The following is a 19,440-nucleotide window of genomic DNA, read 5'->3' as shown; positions in this document are numbered from 1 at the left end:
CAGCAGAGGGCGGCCGCGAGCGAGTCCTCAGTGAATGGGAGTGAAAGGAGCTCAACTGCTAAAAACGAAACGTTAAAATAGTTTCTAATCACTTTCCCAGAACTTTCGTTTCAGAACTTTAGTTTCAGAAAGTAGAAGGGTGTATTTCACTAAAAACAAAGAAAACTCGCCTTTATATTTTCTTTTTTCGACAGCAAACGAGTTTTGGGCAGCAGGAGGCGGGGCTTTACTGTTAGAGCGTGATGATTGATTGGCGAGCGGAGCAGCTCATTGGCTGTTCGCGCTCACTGACGTCATGGACGTACACTAGGCGCTGTTTTAATCTCCTATAGCTCGAGTTTAAAAGCTCTTAAAATATAAAAACGGTGTTAAAATGTTTTATGATATTCACTGTTCAGGAAATTATTTTATTCTTTTACATTAAAAATGTTTAAGCATACATAAACTATGATTTTGCTCAAATGCTCCATATCAACCCATTCATTTTGGACTCACTCGGGAGCGCCCCCTAGCGTTTGGGAAAACCAGAAGACACCGCAGAGCGGTAATTCTCCTTTCTACAAGTTCCCTGACTCCATTCACCCCTTTCATTTAGGACTCCCTCGAGGGCGGCCCTGGCGTGCTGCATAAGAGTAAGCGAGTATATATGACCAGACTTCCCTTGAAGGGGAACTCCACCGAATTTAAAAAAAAAAAAAAAACTTCGTTGTATAGAAACTCAGAATTGTTCACAGTGGTGGTGATAGGAACCAGACGCCCACCTCTGAAATGTCCCTCGTAGAAGGTTATTACATGGAATTGTTAGGAATTCACTGCCTGATGTCTGAGACGTTGTTTTTTGTGTAGTTTTGTGGTGAAGTTTAGGTTTAAAATGTATTTTAATCATTTTTTAAAAATCCATTCGTGGTGGGGGGGCCCTGTGATGCACAGACGACCTGCCCAGGGTGTATCCTGCCTTTTGCCCAGTGACCGGTGTGTGTGTGTGTGGCTGAGGGGTACATGCAGGGCGTTAAGAGGCGAACAAGTTCCCCAAAAACTGAAGGCAGATGTAGGTTCACTGGTGGTTTTGGATAGTAATTAAAATGACTACGTTGTGTTGTAGACATGGTGACCCCCACGGTAAAGAAATTCGAGTCTGTAAGTTGCTCTTCAAATAACCGGTTCATGTCAAACCACCCGACTGACCGCGTCTCAAGGACTGAATTGTTCAGAGATTTTGAAAAATCGGTGGTATTCCCCTTTAAAGCGGCTCTGACTGTACACCGGCCGGCAGGGGGCGCGCTTTGGTCCGCAGTGACTCAAAGCGTCGCGTAAACGGAGAAAGACCAACAGCTTCGAACTGCGAAAGGAGGGAGATTCAGAGTCTGAGCGGCGCTGCAGGTAAACACGGCGAACAAACAAGCTCGTTTGACGTTTCCTTGCGAAAAGGTGCAACTTACGCCTCGGACTCATCGCAGTAAACGCCTTAGTTTATGTGCACCGTTGACTAAAGAGTGTAAACAGGGCAGAGTTTCTCTATATCAACACAAACGTTAAGGCGCTCGGTCGCTAACTGGCTAACGTTTACTTGAGGCTAACGTCAGCCGGTGAGGCGACGGGAACGTTAACGCAGGCTGTTCGTCCACATTCACTAGCAAAGTAACGTTAACGTTACTTAAGCGAACCGTTTTAGAATAGAAACGTTGTTGAACTGCTTCAGAATTGTGTCAGTGTCAGTACCTCAAGCTGAAGCTAATGTCTGTAGTTAATGTAGTTCTCTAAAAGGCGCTGAAGAGTGACATAAGTGCTGTTCTGAAGATGATATACTGTTAATAAACATGCGGTATTAGCCAGTATCGGCTCATTATCAGTATTTACCACACTCGCTTAAAGTTGTTGCTTTGGCTGAAGTAAAAAGACGTTAAAAACCTTCAAACCGAGACTGCGACGCGGCCTCAAACGCCCGTGGAGGTTCACAGATCTTCACATGTTAGTGCTTTCCTTGCTCATGAAGGGTTTAATAAGTGGTGCTTCGGACCTTCAGCTTCACCAACCAAAAAACCATCAACATCGATTTGTGTTAATGGCATCTACTGTCTAACCGGTTAAAGGCTTAACAGTAAGTGATCAGTGATGATTAATGTGAGAGAGACCACCAATTAGCCATAACATTGAGACCACCACCTTTTTTTCTATGCTCATTGTCCATTTTATCAGAGCTGGTCTGAGTGGATCAGACACAGCAGCGCTGCTGGAGTTCTTAAACACTGTGTCCACTCACTGTCCACTCTGTTAGACACTGCTACCTGGTCGGTCCACCTTGTAGATGTAAAGTTAGAGACGACAGCTCATCTGCTGTGCAGTTTGTGTTGGTCATCCTCTAGTGCTTTATCAGTGGTCACAGGATGCTGCCCACAGGACGCTGTTGGCTGGATATTTTTTAGTAGCTGGACTATTCTCAGTCCAGCAGTGACACTGAAGTGTTTAAAAACTCCAGCAGCACTGCTTTGTCTGATCCACTCAGACCAGCGCAACACACACTCACACCACCACCAGCACGTCAGTGTCATTGCAGTGCTGAGAATGATCCAACACTCTGTAGGGGTCCTGTGGGGGGGTGGTCTGATCATTCAGAAACGAGGTAAAGGGGGTTAACAAAGTATAAAGAGAAACAGATGGACTACAGTCTGTAACTGTAGAACTATAAAGTGCACCTATACAGTAAGTGGAGCTGATAAAATGGACAATGAGCAAAGAAACAAGAAAGTGGTTTTAGGATTATAGGATTGATGTATATTGAGACTGCTGCTGTTGAGTAATATTACTTAATGTTTATAGTTATTTTCAAGAAGTCTGATTGGTTTTGATGATGATTGGTGGTTTTGTATACTGCAAACATTTGGATCATCTTACAAGTTACAAGGTAGTTTAGCAGTCAAACATTGCTGCATACATGCTACAAGCAAGCTAGTACTCCTGCCCATTGAAACTTAGCCTATTAATAAACTTTACACCATTATAGAACAACAATGTAGCCTAAAACCGCCAGAGCAGCTTAATTACCACACCTGAGAAATCTATCTTGGTGGGTTGTCCAGTTGCCTGGTATCATTTGATTGCACAGCTGTGCTGTATTGCATGCAGCAATATTCATGTTTTGACTCCTCGTCAACCTCCTAGTTTAGAAGTTCCTCTGGGCAAATGTATGTACGGCAAAACTTATCAGGTTTTCAACATGTTTATTTAATACCGGGCATGAGAGCATCCAAATGTTGGTATAAATAAATAAACAGTGCAGAGCAGCAGCTTCTTGTTTTCAGTTCCCATGCACATGAAGCTACTCACGACTCATCTGTTCTCTTTGTTTCGAGGGACTGTGGCCTACAGGTTGAAAAACGCTGGCTCATAGGTTTTTTTGATAGCTATCTGTGGGCAGAGCTCAGTCAGAAGAATTCATTTGAAAGAAGCCTTGAGCATGACATTAAACCGCCTGCCAAGGTTGAACTGTTTTCATACACTGCTGCTATTCACAAATGCTCAATTCTACACTGACTATCTGTGGAAAGTTTTGTTTTATGTCACTGTATCACATGTTTAAGTATGCCAGGTCATTAGTGCAAGAGCATGACTGCTAGACATATACTAAATTTGTCTTAACACATCCAGAACCACAAAGTGTAAACTTGCCAAGGAGCTTTCGCTGCTGTCGGAAGAAAACCTCATATCTCCAAAATGGTAACTTTCCAGGAGAAGGAAAAAACACACTTTACTTTTAATGTAAGTCAGTGGAACCAGACATCTTTCCAAGTCATTTTTTGCTGTTTCTTTTGGTTCATTCATCATGCAATTTACACACAATGCAAAGACAACAGGTATTGTTTTATTTAAAATGGTCAAAAATTAAATGAGAGGTTTTGAGAGGTTTTGTCCCGACAGCAGCTTTATGAAGAGTTTTCTTTGTGCTGGTTAAGTGTTTTATACATATTTTCTACTCTGCAGCAAAAAAGGCCTGAAGGATTTGTCAGTATGAGTGATCTTGAGGATGACACCATCATCTTCTCCACCCTGAAATCTTTCAGGAGTTTAATCTCCGGCCCAGACCGTTCTCTGCAGGAGGCTGAGCCTGCTTATGGAAGGAGTGACCTTCAGAAGCTTTATACCCAAAGAGTAGAGGTTAGTCACAGAAATCCTCACTGACCGTCTCACTTTGCCTCTGTTTTCTGGTCACAGTCATTCTAGAGGTGTAAATCTGACACATGGCATCGTTTTGATTTTCTTATATTTATTAAGGAAACAATTAAATCGTAGTTTCACCATGAGCCACTTTAAATAATTTGGTACATTTAAAGGGTCATGGAAAATCCAATTTACCTCCAATTTTGAATTAAGAGTTGCCAAGGTTGCAGATGATCCTAATGCTTTTAAATGATGTAGTTTTGAAATGTAACGTTCACTCCCGAGTCCGTATATAGAAACTATGCTGCGAAAGCAAACCAATTTATATTTGCTGTGTTTTGTGATGTCATATTCAGCCTTGGCTTTTTAGCCCCTCCCATTCATGCTGATGTTATAAGGAGTGTTTCATACAGCGAAACTTATCAGAACAGAGCTCCTTTACATATATCAGTCTTAAAAGAACAGTAACACAAAAACTGCTGCATTTATTCTAAGAGATTAAGAGAAGTGGAAAATAGTTGTGTAAAAATGAATTATGATTGAATTAAGCCACACAAATATTATAGGTAGATGGCGGGATGGGGGTGTGGAGGAAGTGGGTACAAGAGAAACGTGTGATATGGGCTTTTGAGCTAATGAGCTTGCTACTATAGCACGAAACCATAGATGGGTGTGCCACTCGAAAGCCTGAGCACATTCTTCGTTGAATAGAGTTAGAATCTGTTATGTTCAGTTTGATGACCTGGTTGGCGCTTTTCTATTTTTGTGGAGACAGTATTTACTGTATATTTTCTATTCAGACCACCACAGAAAGGTCCCTGTTCAAGGTTCATTTAGAATACTGTCAATATGTTTAAAGCCAGAAGAGACACTGCCAGTGTGATACATTAATTGATAATGACATAGAATGTTAAGGTCTTTCTATTTGTAGGATATTTGATCAAAGCAACACTGATTAGCTCATACATTGTGTTTTATCATGGTGCTCTGTAGATGGAGGAGGCAGCTGAACGAATCCGCTCCCACACCAGCCTGTTGCAGCTCACTCAGGAGAAACAGCAGATGGAGCTCAGCCACAAAAGAGCACGTATAGAGCTGGAGAAAGAGGCTCACTCCAGCTCTAGGGACCTGCAGGTGACTGATGGTTCACCATTGTTAGATGTATATTTTCTGTTTGTGGTTGTACACACACACACACACACACACATATATACACACACACACACACACACACACACATATATATATATATATATATATATATATATATACACACTGCTCAAAAAAAAACAAAGGGAACACTTAAACAACACAATATAACTCCAAGTAAATCAAACTTCTGTGAAATCAAACTGTCCACTTAGGAAGCAGCACTGATTGACAATCAATTTCACAGCTGTTGTGCAAATGGAACAGACAACAGGTGGAAATTAGTGGCAATTAGCAAGACACACTCAATAAAGGAGTGGTTCTGCAGGTGGGGACCACAGACCACTTCTCAGTACCTTTCTGCTTTCTGGCTGATGTTTTGGTCACTTTTGAATGTTGGTGGTGCTTTCACACTCGTGGTAGCTGGAGACAGACTCTACAACCCACACAAGTGGCTCAGGTAGTGCAGCTCATCCAGGATGGCACATCAATGCGAGCTGTGGCAAGAAGGTTTGCTGTGTCTGTCAGCGTAGTGTCCAGAGGCTGGAGGCACTACCAGGAGACAGGCCAGTACACCAGGAGACGTGGAGGAGGCCGTAGGAGGGCAACAACCCAGCAGCAGGACCGCTACCTCCACCTTTGTGCAAGGAGGAACAGGAGGAGCACTGCCAGAGCCCTGCAAAATGACCTCCAGCAGGCCACAAATGTGCATGTGTCTGCACAAACGGTTAGAAACCGACTCCATGAGGATGGTATGAGGGCCCGATGTCCACAGATGGGGGTTGTGCTCACTGCCCAACACCGTGCAGGACGCTTGGCATTTGCCAGAGAACACCAGGATTGGCAGGCGCCCTGTGCTCTTCACAGATGAAAGCAGGTTCACACTGAGCACATGTGACAGACATGACAGAGTCTGGAGACGCCGTGGAGAGCGATCTGCTGCCTGCAACATCCTTCAGCATGACCGGTTTGGCAGTGGGTCAGTAATGGTGTGGGGTGTGCTCGCCAGAGGTAGCCTGACTGCCATTAGGTAATGAGATGAGATCCTCAGACCCCTTGTGAGACCATATGCTGGTGCGGTTGGCCCTGGGTTCCTCCTAATGCATGACAATGCTAGACCTCATGTGGCTGGAGTGTGTCAGCAGTTCCTGCAAGATGAAGGCATTGAAGCTATGGGCTATATATATATACACACACACACACACACACACACACACACACACACACACGCTAAATTTATGTATCAACTGTGAAGTACAATTAAAAATATCTAGGTTATGGAAAAAAAACATAGCTAAGTATATTGGCTTAAGGCCGAAATAACAACACGGTGTTGTTTGTGTCTTTTGAATGCATTGTCTTAACATTTAGCTGTTATTATTACTCAGGTGACCAGATTAAGGGAAAAATGTGTTTGATAACCTTAAAAATAACTTTAATGTGTGTTAGGGTTTACTACCTGTAAAACTGATCTCTCCACAGAGGCAAGTTGACCAAAACCAGGACTTGCTGACAAAGATCAGACACCTAGAGGAAAAAGAGGAAAAATTAAGCCAAGCTTTGAGTGAACAGTTGGATAACAACAAAGCCCTAAAGCGGAGTCTTGAGGAACTCAAAAAGCAAGCAAATGAGAAGGACAACAAACTTGGAGAGGGCAACCAGGTACCCAGAAGGCGCTTATCTCCTATGACTGAATGAAGACTCTTTCTAAATGCTGCTGCTATATGTTTGTTTCAGATGATCAGTGAACTCAAAGATGAGGTGCAAACACTTAACCAGAAGCTACAGATTCAAGAGTCAAAATTCTCCACCCAGAACTTGGAAAATCAGGCCCTACAGGAACAGCTGGAGATGCAGCGCAAGTAGGAAACAAATGCACTATCTGTAAACTTGAGTACATTATGAAAATGTAATTCTTGTAGCATACATCTTCTTAATTTTCTAAATATCTTACACCAATAGAAAGTACCAAGAGGTCAATCAGAAGTACCAGAGTCTACAGTCATCTCAGCTGTCCAGCACAGAGAGTGAACTTAAGATCAAGGTACATTATGACAGCATTTGTTTTTAATGGCTTTTATTTGGAGACAGAAACCTTGTTGCTTTGGCTTACATTGGGATTCGTTTGTTGGAATTGGCGTTTAATCTAAGAGGTGGTGTTTTGATGCATAAAACAGTGTAACATAATAAACCATGTATTTACAAATCCCTAATTTGTGGCTTTATGCTGTGATGCTTTGTTTCTCTCTGCCTGTAGGAGCTGAAGAGGCGTTTGGTGCTGCAGGAGCAGGACTCTATCATTGTGAAGAATATGAAGACTGAAGTGGCCAGGCTGCCAGAGCTAGAGCGAGAAGTTAAACGTCTACAGGAGGATAATTTGTATCTCAGGTACCATGAAAGATAATGAGGGACGTGACGTGTGAAAAATTTGGATATGCTGATGTTATTCCAGTCTTCATAATATTAACTGGCGATGTAAGGAATAACTAACAAATAATGATTTTGTGTTTTTAAATGCATTATTAATTAATATTTTGTTATTTATTGTTTTTCCACATGCAGGGAGACCAAAGAGAACTGTAGTCTACTGAAAGAGGAGACGGAGGGTTTGAGGAAGAAGCTGGAGAGAATGGAGAAGGTGGTTGAGGAGAAGCTAAAACTGGAGTTGGAGAAAGAGGTAACGTAAATCAACAGAACACTGCTGCATAAATATTGCAAGAACTATGAAGTTTTGAAATTATTGATGAAATTAGCTTTCAGAAGGACAAAACCGAGCTGACTATAGATTAAAGCTTATGTAAAATAAAAACAGAGAACTGGCCAGGAGCATTGGTTATTTTTCCTTTTTTTTTTTTTTTTTTTGGTAATTTAAAAAATTGTGGTTACAGATGGTTTTTGCTCGGCAGGCTGCTTCTATCGCTGCTCAGTTTGAACAGGTCTGTGGTGACCGGCACAGGACAGCAAAGTACCCACTTTCTTTTCAGTCGACTGAGCAAAGAGCACAACAGTGGTGCCAGAAATGTATGGATTTATAGACGTAAGCAAAACTAGTAGATAATGTAGCAGTTGTACTGGGAGATTCACTGAAACGAGGCCCCGAATATTGTTGTAACTCCTGTTAGGATGAAGCAATCTGAACCAAAAAATACAATACGCATCTTGACGTGTGTGTAATTGATTGTGTTACGTGCAGTGCTGGAAGTGATCTCCATTTTCTGCCAGACACACGGGTCTGCAACCGAAGTTATAAAAAGAGGTTAAACGTCGTGATGGCTGTCCAGCGCCTACCTCATCGCTCTGACGCAGGGGCATTCCGGCTTGTTCCAGGCTCCATGTACTGAGGAGCGCATTGCACGTTGTTTCGTTCAGATTGCTTCATCTAAGCGAGAGTTATTACAGAACATTCAGAGCCTCTTTCGAGTGAATCTCTTTATTTGTCTTTATTTCTGTTATGTGTGAGGGTACACAACAATTTCTTAATTTCTTTATTTCTAACTAATGACACCAGAGACCAGGGAGCCAATTACAGCATCAGTGGAAATGCTGTTTGGAAACTTTTTTTACTTTTTATCTCTCTGACTATTTGTAAGCTGCGCTTGGCCACAGCAGAGGCCATTTAAAACCCTGTCTTTAAAGGAAGAACTTGAGGAAACATACAATCACGTTTTAAAACAAATGAAAGCTGAAATCTACCTGTTAACATGATGATGTTTGAATAAAACGAACGATCATTATGATCATTAATCATTACTGTCAGTAGCATCTTTGACTGAACACTTTGTTTCTCTTCCTTCAACCATTTTTTTTTACTTTCAACAGAAATTAGAGCAGGAGCTGCAAGCTTGGGGAAACATTGGCCAGACCACTGGACTGAACATCAGGTAAGCTGCGGTAAATATGTGGGGTGAGATGTTTTGGTAGAATCGACGCTGCTGTTCCCTTTGTTTTTAGTTTTAATATGTATGTTTTGTCTTGTAACCTCCAGCCGTTAGCAAAGAACTTTCTGCTCACTTGTTGGCCGTGTACTAGTTTCTGGCACTGTAATGTGGATGGTTCCTTTTAACTTAATTCTTTATAAATATTTTCATTACCTGTGATGCACCAACTCCTATACAGTTCTTGACCGTTCTCTGCTAAGCTCACAGGGTTCAGTTTCCTCAAAGGTGTTGGTGCATTCTTGTGGTCAGTACACAGTAGACAATGTTTGTGACCATTAACTTTGTCCCTGACCACCATGGAGTCAGTTAACCGTTCTCTGTGTGAGCAGACCCTCCTTCACTGCATATGTTCGTGTTTGGCTTAAGTCACCCGGTATCAGCTGGTATGGGAATGTTAGTATTGTGTTTTTTTTTTTTGTTTTGTTTTGTTTTGTTTTTTTTAAACCAGCCTTGCGACTGCAAGGCACCTGACCCCCAACTGCTCCCGGGTGCTGCAGCAAGGGCTGCCCACCGCTCTGGGCAAGTGTGCTCACTGCCCCTAGTGTGTGTCTTCACTGGTGTGTATGTGTTGTTTCACTAAATGGATGGGTTAGATTGCAGAGGTGGAATTTCCCTATTGTGGTACTAATAAGGGCCACTTAATCTTAATGAGTATGAGTAAAAGAGCACAGTATTGGACTGATATCAAATCAAATCAAATCAAATCAAATTTATTTGTATAGCGCTTTTTGCAACGGATGTTGTCACAAAGCAGCTTTACAGAATTTCGGAAAAGACAAAGTTTCAACAGGACTGTAAGAATGTACAACCCCCCCCTACCCCCCGTCAACATAGGGAGAATGTGGTTTTATTCAACGTTTAGCTTAGATCACCTGTGTATGATGTGATTATACTCTATCACATCCATCCTTAAGTAATTACTATTTTTCCAGGATCAGTGTTAAAATGTTTTGTTTGAAACGAATTAAATAAGCCTCTAATCCACAGGCTTGTTAGAATTTTTGTTGAATTTAAGGGTTAACAAAAGATGAAGCTTAATAAATAATAAAGGAAGAAATACCAGGATAATTAACGGATGCTAGAATATTCATATTATTGGGACCAGCCCAGTGCTAACAAAACCACGTCATTGGATTGGTTGGATTAGGTGTGTTGAAGCAGAAAAACCTATGTAAGGCAAGTCCAGGTCACAGGGCAAAGGGATGCCTAATGTAATAGAAAGAAGGGATGCATAAAACTCTTGACTTAGGGGTTCACATAAGTTGATTATGTAATAATTGAAATGATAAATCCCATGTTTATTATGTTATTACCTCCATGCCCAGTGCTAAGCATCGGCTCAAAGTGAAAAGCCCCCCTGCATTGGGCTGTGAAATAGTGAAACGTTCTCTGGAGCTCCACCTAATACTTTTAAGAAGAGTTGAAGTGGTGTTTGGGATCATCTTGTGGCTGAATGCAATCAGATCCTCACAGCAGTGTTCCACCATCGAGTATAAAGCCTTGCCAAAAGAGTAGAGGCTCTTACTGCCAGAGAGGAGGATAAACTCCCTATGAATGCCCTTGATTTCTGAAGAAACGTTTAGGTGTCTGTAGACTTTTTGGTTTTTCACGCAGTTCTTAAACACTAGAGGGTGCTGTGGTCAAAAAAACAGGGCTTGTTTACACCTAATCACACCCCTCAAGGCCGAGCGAGTTGTATGCTTGTGTTCCTTCTGGTACATTTCATATATCATGTTTTCATGAGTTTTTCAGTACCATGGGTTTTGAGAACCTCAGGGTCCAGCAGAAACCGGTGGCTGTTTTAGACACGGTTGATTTTTTGCAGCGGTCGCTTATGTAGGACGAGAGAGTGACTCCGCTGTGTGGTGTGTGAGATGTTGATGTTTTTTAGCACTCATGTGGAAACATCCAATCATTCTCTTCAGCAGCTTCAGAATGGGAAGAGTTGGTGGAATGTGTAGGTACAGTTGTGATGCACCAAAACGAAAGTGCTTGGCCAAAACTGAAATTCAGGATACTGTCAGGCAAAAAGAAAAAAAACATGACAATAAATACGAACAGCTTAAAATAAACTTCGGGGTTCAGCATTAACGATTACCTGTTATTCCTGGGTAAGTGCAATGACTGGCATGCCGATGTTTTGACATTATTGGGCACAAACAATTCAGTGAACAAACATACTTTTTATCACCTTCATCAGCTCTCATATCCAAGTGCCTTCTCACCATGGAAACGCAGTACAACCCAGCTGCGTCAAGTATCTAAGCACATTGTTTGTTGGTAATTGTTTTCATTGTGAGCTCAGGGATGGGCATTATGGCAAAAACATCATAGTACAATACTGAGACATTTTCACGACATGTATCATGATATTTAAGCAAAACCACAATAAAAAAACTCACATCGAAAACAGTGGTTTTTCATCAACATTTCACCAAATGCACTGCACTAAATCGAATGAACAAACCTAATTATGCTCTCTTTTTAATGAATCATAGTCATTCAGTGTTTTTAATGTTCACAGACTACGTGGGGACACGTGGATTAACCTGTATTGTGTAGAAGAAGCCTGTTGTTGCAAGATGTTGGGGGAATTGGTATGCTTTGACAAAATGTTCTGAATTTTGGCATATATGTAACCTGTATCAACAAGGCATGTGTATAGCCCTATTTAAAGCTGCCTAAATCTATAGGGCATAAGTATGGCTAAAGAATGGTATATGTTAGTCACTAGCGATTATGCCCAAGCACAGTTGAAGGAACACATGGACTGGTATTCAGACATTGTTGGGGAAAGTCTCTTAGTAATGTTTGAGGCATCTCATATTGACACTCATAACCCATCGTGAGGGTGGGGTGGGTCTGGGACACCAGACACTACTGTTGAGCCTTCTGGAGGTGTCATGGGCTTAATTCCAAGCTGAAGAGGGAAGGTGCTCACTCGACATCCTCTGAAATGCTCACAAAGGCATGGTCGTTGTTGTTAGTATTAAGTGTCACTCGGTGTTGTATTTAGGTATGAGTACTTGCATCTGACAGTGAGAGGTCTGGCCGCTGAGGGAAGTCCCCTACCAACAGCACAAGTAATTTAACATCTTTTCCTGTGTATAACTAAAATTCCCCACACACTGAGCAAAATGACATCTAATATGCAACAAATCAGACCATTACAAGCGGTAACTTGCAAATTTCCTAAACCCAATGAAACATCAGCTCAATATGTATCACACAGAGATGGAAAACCTTGTACCTTAACATGGTACAAATATCTAACTGTGAAATAAAACCACTGAATGGAATATTACAGCCAGTAAAAATATAAAAAAATAGCATGATTAAATGATGAAGGAGAAATATAACATTTTAAAATTTTTTATACATGTGCAGTTAATATTAACACCTCAAAGTTTCAGGCAATTTCAAATGATCCTTTTTGAGAAAATATACAGTCAAAGCATCTTAAAGTTGGCTCTGAAGCAATAGTTAGTAAGATCTGTGGCTCTACGTTTTTTTTTATGTAAACTTCTAGAAGTGATAGAACTATATGAATAAGCATCAAACATGAAAACTAGTTGAGATTACCTTTTGAAAATGAAAGATTCTTCATTCAGGTAAGATAATTATTTTAATAAATGATTACTTTGAAACATTCAGCAACAACTGTTCACCCGAATACATACTACAAATTATCCTTAGAGTTTCTTGTATTTTCAGTACACAGTTCTTTTTTCCCCATGAAAATCCCTGACATGAACTGGGAGGGCTAGGGGAGTCTGTATGTAATGACTGTCATGTGTGACTTTTAATAAAAGTGGGAGTTAAACTGGTATGAAGGTGAATACTGAAGTGATAGATGTAGAGAAATAGATTTTGCCGTGTTGTTAGATAAGATAAGATTAGTACTACAACGGGGAAATTCTCAGTGTTACAGCAGCAAAGGGACAGCAGAAGAAATGTTCGACCCCAACGTGATCTACCGTTTCCTTTGCTGTCCCTTTGCTGCTGTAACATTGAGAATTTCCCTGTTGTGGGACAAGTAAAGGATTATCTTATCTTATCTTGAAGCACAAGCAAGCCTGCCCTCAAGTTAATTGAACGTCTTAAACAATCAGCACGCTGTATGACATTGCATAATGTTATATTGTCATTTATTGCTGGGTACTTTTAGGAACTTTCTACACATTTTGGTTGTATGGTTTCTTTTTCCTTCCTCTGTGACTCCTGCTTATGTTTTATGTGACTGGCTTTTCAACATGGCAACATCATGCTTTGATGCGCACGTGCACGGGGATTAGTCACAGTCGGAGTATCTAAACCTAGATTGGCAGAGAAGGTTGTTAGCGCTGCTGTCAAATAGTTAACTGTAACTGATTTTTTATTTATTTATTTATTTATTTAGCTGAAGTTTAGTCAGAAAGCCTGTCTAAGTTGAACCTGCTTCATTAGACAGACCTCAGTGAGTGCCACTTCTTGTCCAACTACAAGCTTAGCGTTAACAAACATCAACACAGCAAAATAACTAAATATGCCTTTTATCTTTAAGCCTTTTCTCCTCAGCATCTTTTTCTGTTCTGTTTTTCAGCTCCATATATATATGTGTGTGTGTGTGTGTGTGTGTGTGTGTGTGTGTGTGTGTGTGTGTGTGTGTGTTCTCGTTTGAAACATGATAAACTAGTTGCGTTTTCCCCTCACTTGAACATCTTACAAAGCATAGTGGTACACGGGGCCCTAAGCAGCTGATGGCACTTAATAGTATTGAATTTTGGTTAACACTTTATTTGAAGACTTAAGTGGTCTTAAGAAGCTTATGTCAGCATTTGCACGGTATTTTCTGAAGTAAATGACATTGATACAAAGATCATTGAACTAACATGATGCACATTTGTTCTATCAACAAGAATGGCGCATCATTCCCACATAAGGGAACTTAAATGGCCAACATCTTCATATCGTCTTGCAGTGCTGTTATACACTGGTTATAAATACTTAATGCTTACTGCATTATGCAGCCTCTATGTAGGTAGCCTTAAAATAAAGTGTGAATTTTGATAACCCAGCCCTGTTAGCAAGCTCTTTCATTCCCTTGTACCGTCAGGTTGTCTGACAGTGGACCATTTGCAGTGCCACACTCCAGATGGGTAGCAGGTCATTCCTAACCTTAACCCCAATCTCTCTACAAGTGCACTTTCATTCCATCTGTCCTCTTTACTCAACACTTCTCGCCTACCTCTCATAGCACAACCTTTTTGTCCCCAGAGTTTCTTTGATCCGTTGTAAAACATGCTTTGCTTTTAGAAGAGCGTTATACAAATAAAAAAATTTAGTATTTTAGGATTATTCACTTCTTTGTGAGCGGCTTCTTATGAACATTGTAATCTCTTCCTTCTCATAAATACAAAGCGAGCACGAATGAAATTGTGTACACAAATGTGTTTTTTTGTGTCCCATTCATAACACTTTAGTGGTGCTTGATTTATCTTTAAGCAGTTTTTAAAGCATTTTTGCTTCTCTAGTCGCCTGTGGGGGGAAAAAAGAGATGTTCAGTAATGATCCTGCAGTGCTTATTAACTTCAGATGCCATATAGAAACATTTAGATGGAACATCTCCTTCACATTTGGTGGCTTGTTTCCCTAATAGATTAAGTTGTTCAGCCTTTTATTTTCCTTTGTTCAAGAGATTTTATTAACCATAAACTAGGAAAATAGTTTAGTGCTGGTTTGCTGATCCTGGGTTTTGAAGAAATTGCACTAATCTGTAAATACACAGATAAAGCATAGCATTTATGACCACCGCCTTGTTTCTACACTCACTGTCCATTTCATCAGCTCCACTTGTACAGTTATACAATTACAGACTGCAGTTCATCTGTTTCTCTGCGTACTTTATTAGCCCTCTTTTACCCTGATCTTCAGTGGTCAGGACCCCCATGGACCCTCACAGAGCAGGTACTTTTTGGGTAGATGGATTTAGAGGATGAGCAACCCAAACTGTGCAGCAGCAGATGAGGTATCGTCTCTGACGTTGCATCTGCAAGGTGGACTGACAAGGTAGGAGTGTCTAATAGAGTGGTCAGTGATCCACTCGTACCAGCACAACACACACTAACACACCGTCACCACATCAGTGTTACTGCAACGCTGAGAATGATCCACCACCCAAATAGTACCTGCTCTGCGAGTGTCCATGGGACCACTATTGGATCAGGTGACCTTCCTCTGTTGCTCCAAGGTTTGTGTCTGACTCACACATACCTATTGTAGGCACTGTCAGTGGTGAACATGGGTGCTCTGTCTGGTCTGCTGCAGGGTGCAGTGGAATGCATTGTGACACATTCCTTCTATAACCATCATTAGGAATTTCTTGTGCCACAGTAGACCTTCTGTTGGTTTGGGCCAAATGGGATAGTCTCTGCTACCGTTGTGCATTAGTGAGCCTTGGGCGCTCAACATTCTGTTTCCTGTTCCCTCCTCGTGCTCATGTTGGTATCGGTGCTCACCATTGCTGATGGGAGCCTCCCACAAGCTGTGCGCTTTCCAAGATGCTCCAGTTTAGTTGTCTGGCCATAATGATTAGGCCCTTGTCAGTGTTGCTCAGGGCTCCACACTTGTCCGTTTTCTCCTACATCCAACATGTCAACTACAAGTACTGAGTGTTTCCTTACCATGTAATATATAACAGACTTTGGCATGGTTACAAGAAATTTATCTTCATCTCTGCTTCATCTCTGAGTTTTCATAATATTTTGGCTTATAGTGAAACACTTGACTCGGTAGGTTGGAAATACATCATGGTGCACAGAATAAAATGTTACTGTTCATGTAAATTTTAATCCCCCAAGGTTGAATCTGTCATTGTACCATCAAATAGACTGGTCCTTCAGATCCAAGTGTGTACTGTATGTTTTAAAGGTACATAACATTTAACTTTTTTTTTTTTAACCCTACATTTTGTACAGTGTCCTTGAGTGTCGAGAAAGGCGCTTTTAAATTAAATTTATTATCATTATTATTATTATTATTATTATTATTATTTTCCTAGGAGAAGGGTGAAATATTTGCACCCTTTTCATAATGCAAGTTTCAAAAGTAGAAATAGAAAATAAATGGCCCCAAGTCATGCATGAAATCAGTGCAACGAGAAAATGTTACTAGTGTGTAATATGATATGTTAATGTTCTCTGTCTAAAGGAGCTGAAGATGTGCTCTTGAGGGTACCATCCCAGTGACGGTGTTTATGCCCTGAAGGCCATGAGTTGTTTTCCTGAGAGTGAACAGAAAATATACATTCCTTTTCATGTTGACTTTAAACCAAAAACTGTCATTATAAAGTCACAGTACAGGTTGTGTTAAATGCTAGATGTTGTACATGTATTGTGTGTCAAAGTTTCCAGAGTCTTTTGAGTGTCAATTATTTTGGGAGTTGAGTGTTTGAGTTATAACCATTTAAGACATGACAGCTTTGCTTGTTCAAAGGAAGGAGCTGAGAACAAAGTTTAAGGCCAGTTGTTGAGTTTGATTTATCAGTTATTGAATTATGAGTTGTTGTTTTTTTATATATGCACCACTATACCACATGCCAGGGTGCAGTCAACTCAGCGTACACCTAATCTAATCTTGCACCTTCACAGCCACTTCCAAAGCATTGGAGCCCAGTAAGTTTAAGAGTTTAGTGCTACAATCGTAAAGTTGTTTACTAGAAACCATTTGGAAAGCACAAGGATGTGTTTGCGTGGAGAGAAGCCAACAGAGATAGGTATATCTGTTGTTTCTTTTGGAAGCTGCTGCTTTGAATAATGTAACATGACAGCTGCCGTGAAGCATTTCACACTGATGTCACTTTAATAAGCCAACTGACACAAAATCAGAATGCTGGACTTAAAACTTAAGTGTTGAAATGGTTCCTGCGTAATGTGGTGAGTAAAGGCAAGGGGGGGGGCACTTGTGTACAAAAACTCCACAGGCCCCTTTCGTTTTGGAGTCTGTCATGAGTGCCCTCTAGATGAAGTTAAAACCCAGCAGAATTCAGAGAGTGTGAGGTTTCCATGTCTAAAAATATCCTGAAGGGTACTGCTGAGTGTGGCCTTGGCCTTTCTTTGTCATGGGATTATCGTGACAGTCTGTGGAGCGCCTTTATAAAACCCAAAGCAAGTCCTCTCACCGTGTCCAGAAGAATGTTTAAATGACACTGTCAGTCGGGTTTCAGATTTGCATATTAGGGCTGTGATGGTATGGATTTCTCTTACCGCGGTGAAAAAGCAACGTATCGTCGTAGTTTGGTGTTTTACGGCCAATGCCCACTGAAAACAATAACTGGGAAGGTGAAATTAAACATGTTGAGTGGCTAACTTAATGTTAGCTTAACGAGCAGTGGCCCAAATCTGATTTTCTCACCAATTCCATTTTTTCCGTTTGGCAGATCACAGTATCTTTTAAATGTGACATTAGTCTGAACAGATCAGCTCCTAAACTAACACACATGCTCAAAAGAACAATGCTTCACATGGCTTGTCCACAGGTAGACAATCATGACTGCCAAGTAATCCCAGTAGCTCCTGGAACTTCAGTTTTGTCTTTGCCAGCATCACAGGAGCGTTTATGTTCCAGTGGTTGACAGCTGGACTCATCACCCACAGTGTTTTGAATTTGCTGTAATAAGGGCACGTTATTCGACCACGGCCACTTTTTTTGGTTCTTTAATCTTTTTTCGTTAATGCTGCAGCCTATATGCACTGGGGCTAGTTACAGCCAGTTACAGGGTTATCTCCTTTTACCCTGTTCTTCAGTGGTCAGGACCGCCATGGACCCTCATAGAGCAGGAACTATTTGAGTGGTGGATCATTCTCAGGCACTCAGATCATTCTCTGAGTGGTGGTGTGTTAGTGTGTGTTGAGCTGGTTTGAGTGGATCAGACACAGCAGTGCTGCTGGAGTTTTTAAAACACTGTGACCACTCACTGTCCACTCTATTAGACACTCCTTCCTTGTCAGTCCACCTTGTAGATGTAAAGTGACAACAGGACGCTGCCCAGAGGATACTGTTGACTGAATATTTTTGGTTGGCGGACTGTTCTCAGTCCAGCAGTGACACTCAACCCTGCTGTGTCTGGTCCACTCAGACCAGCGCAACACACACTAACACACCACCACCATGTCATTGTTACTGCAGTGCTGAGAATGATCTACTGCCCAAATAGTACATGGTCTGAGAGGGTCCATGGGGGTCCTGACCACTGAAGAACAGGGTAAAAGGGTGATAATGAAGTATGTAGAGAAACAGATTGACTACAGTCTGTAATTGTGGAACTACAAAGTGCCCCTATATAGTAAGTGGAGCTGATAAAATGGACAATGAGTGTAGAAACAAGGAGGTGTTCATAATGTTATGCCTGATTTGTGTACTTATGTCAGTATCGCTTTCTAGTAGTCCAGGCTCAGCAAAACGTCTTAATTTCTTCAAGGCTGAAGATGGTTTCTTATTTCCCAGCTTTGCCTTTCAGTTGTCCATTCCACCTTAAATAGAGTAGCAGTTGTACAGGCATCCGAATCTAACGACTGCACTGTTTAAAGTAAAACGGGAAATTCATCAATTCATTATCAAATTTCTCAAGTCATTTCTTTCGTGTGTGCATCCCATACACATGTAATTCCAACCATCAGATGCTACTCGAATGGGGAGAATATTAGCGATTCAGGCTTTAATACCAGGGGCCTCATCTGATGGAGCTGACAGTCAGGCAGCTTCTGAAGCGTTACGAGAGGAAAGCCAACTGTTGTCCATGTTAGGATAAGCGTTCCCAAAAGACTGGCCGTTTCTTTATGTTCGCTGCCGCCAAAACAAAGTGGACAACTAGACAGACTGATTGAAAGGCTTTTTTATTTGAAACATTACAAACAAAAATGCTTCAAATTTTTAAGAGTAAAAGGAGTAAAACGTTAGATGTAAATTTTCTTTAATATATGAAGAAATCTGTTTAAAATTTAATTGGTTCTCTCTATGTCAGTCAGTGGGGATCATCACCCTTTAAGCATTGTCTTGGGATAGCCGCTGATTGTAACATTGCCCTATCACCCAGGCCTATTTATGGCTAGTCATATATAACCGGGCACAGAAACTATTTAGGCATGCAAGTCAAGACCATTCATGTAATTTCATGGCGGCTGCTGCATGCTAGAGCCTAATTTGCTGCAATTACACTTCA

At 41.1% G+C, this 19,440-nt stretch overlaps 1 protein-coding gene across 2 annotated transcripts in view; it reads left to right on the top strand.

The window, feature by feature from the left end:
• Positions 1 to 1,309: 1,309 nt before the first annotated feature.
• mad1l1 (mitotic arrest deficient 1 like 1) overlaps positions 1,310 to 19,440 on the top strand; it is a 111,872-nt gene continuing 93,741 nt past the window's right edge. The window contains exons 1-9 of one of the 2 annotated variants that reach the window (XM_017717427.2): positions 1,310 to 1,380; positions 3,979 to 4,152; positions 5,149 to 5,289; positions 6,787 to 6,966; positions 7,042 to 7,166; positions 7,267 to 7,348; positions 7,562 to 7,692; positions 7,867 to 7,981; positions 9,124 to 9,185. In XM_017717427.2, the coding sequence (XP_017572916.1) occupies positions 4,006 to 4,152; positions 5,149 to 5,289; positions 6,787 to 6,966; positions 7,042 to 7,166; positions 7,267 to 7,348; positions 7,562 to 7,692; positions 7,867 to 7,981; positions 9,124 to 9,185 (983 nt within the window). In that variant the 5' untranslated portion in view covers positions 1,310 to 1,380; positions 3,979 to 4,005. Of the gene's footprint in view, positions 1,381 to 2,018; positions 2,099 to 3,978; positions 4,153 to 5,148; positions 5,290 to 6,786; positions 6,967 to 7,041; positions 7,167 to 7,266; positions 7,349 to 7,561; positions 7,693 to 7,866; positions 7,982 to 9,123; positions 9,186 to 19,440 lie in introns of those variants that run through there. The other variant, XM_037543179.1, reaches the window with a different exon arrangement.

The sequence above is a fragment of the Pygocentrus nattereri genome, chromosome 12, assembly GCF_015220715.1.
Source record: "Pygocentrus nattereri isolate fPygNat1 chromosome 12, fPygNat1.pri, whole genome shotgun sequence".
Taxonomy (NCBI): domain Eukaryota; kingdom Metazoa; phylum Chordata; class Actinopteri; order Characiformes; family Serrasalmidae; genus Pygocentrus; species Pygocentrus nattereri.
This window is presented reverse-complemented; position numbering and strand designations above follow the sequence as displayed.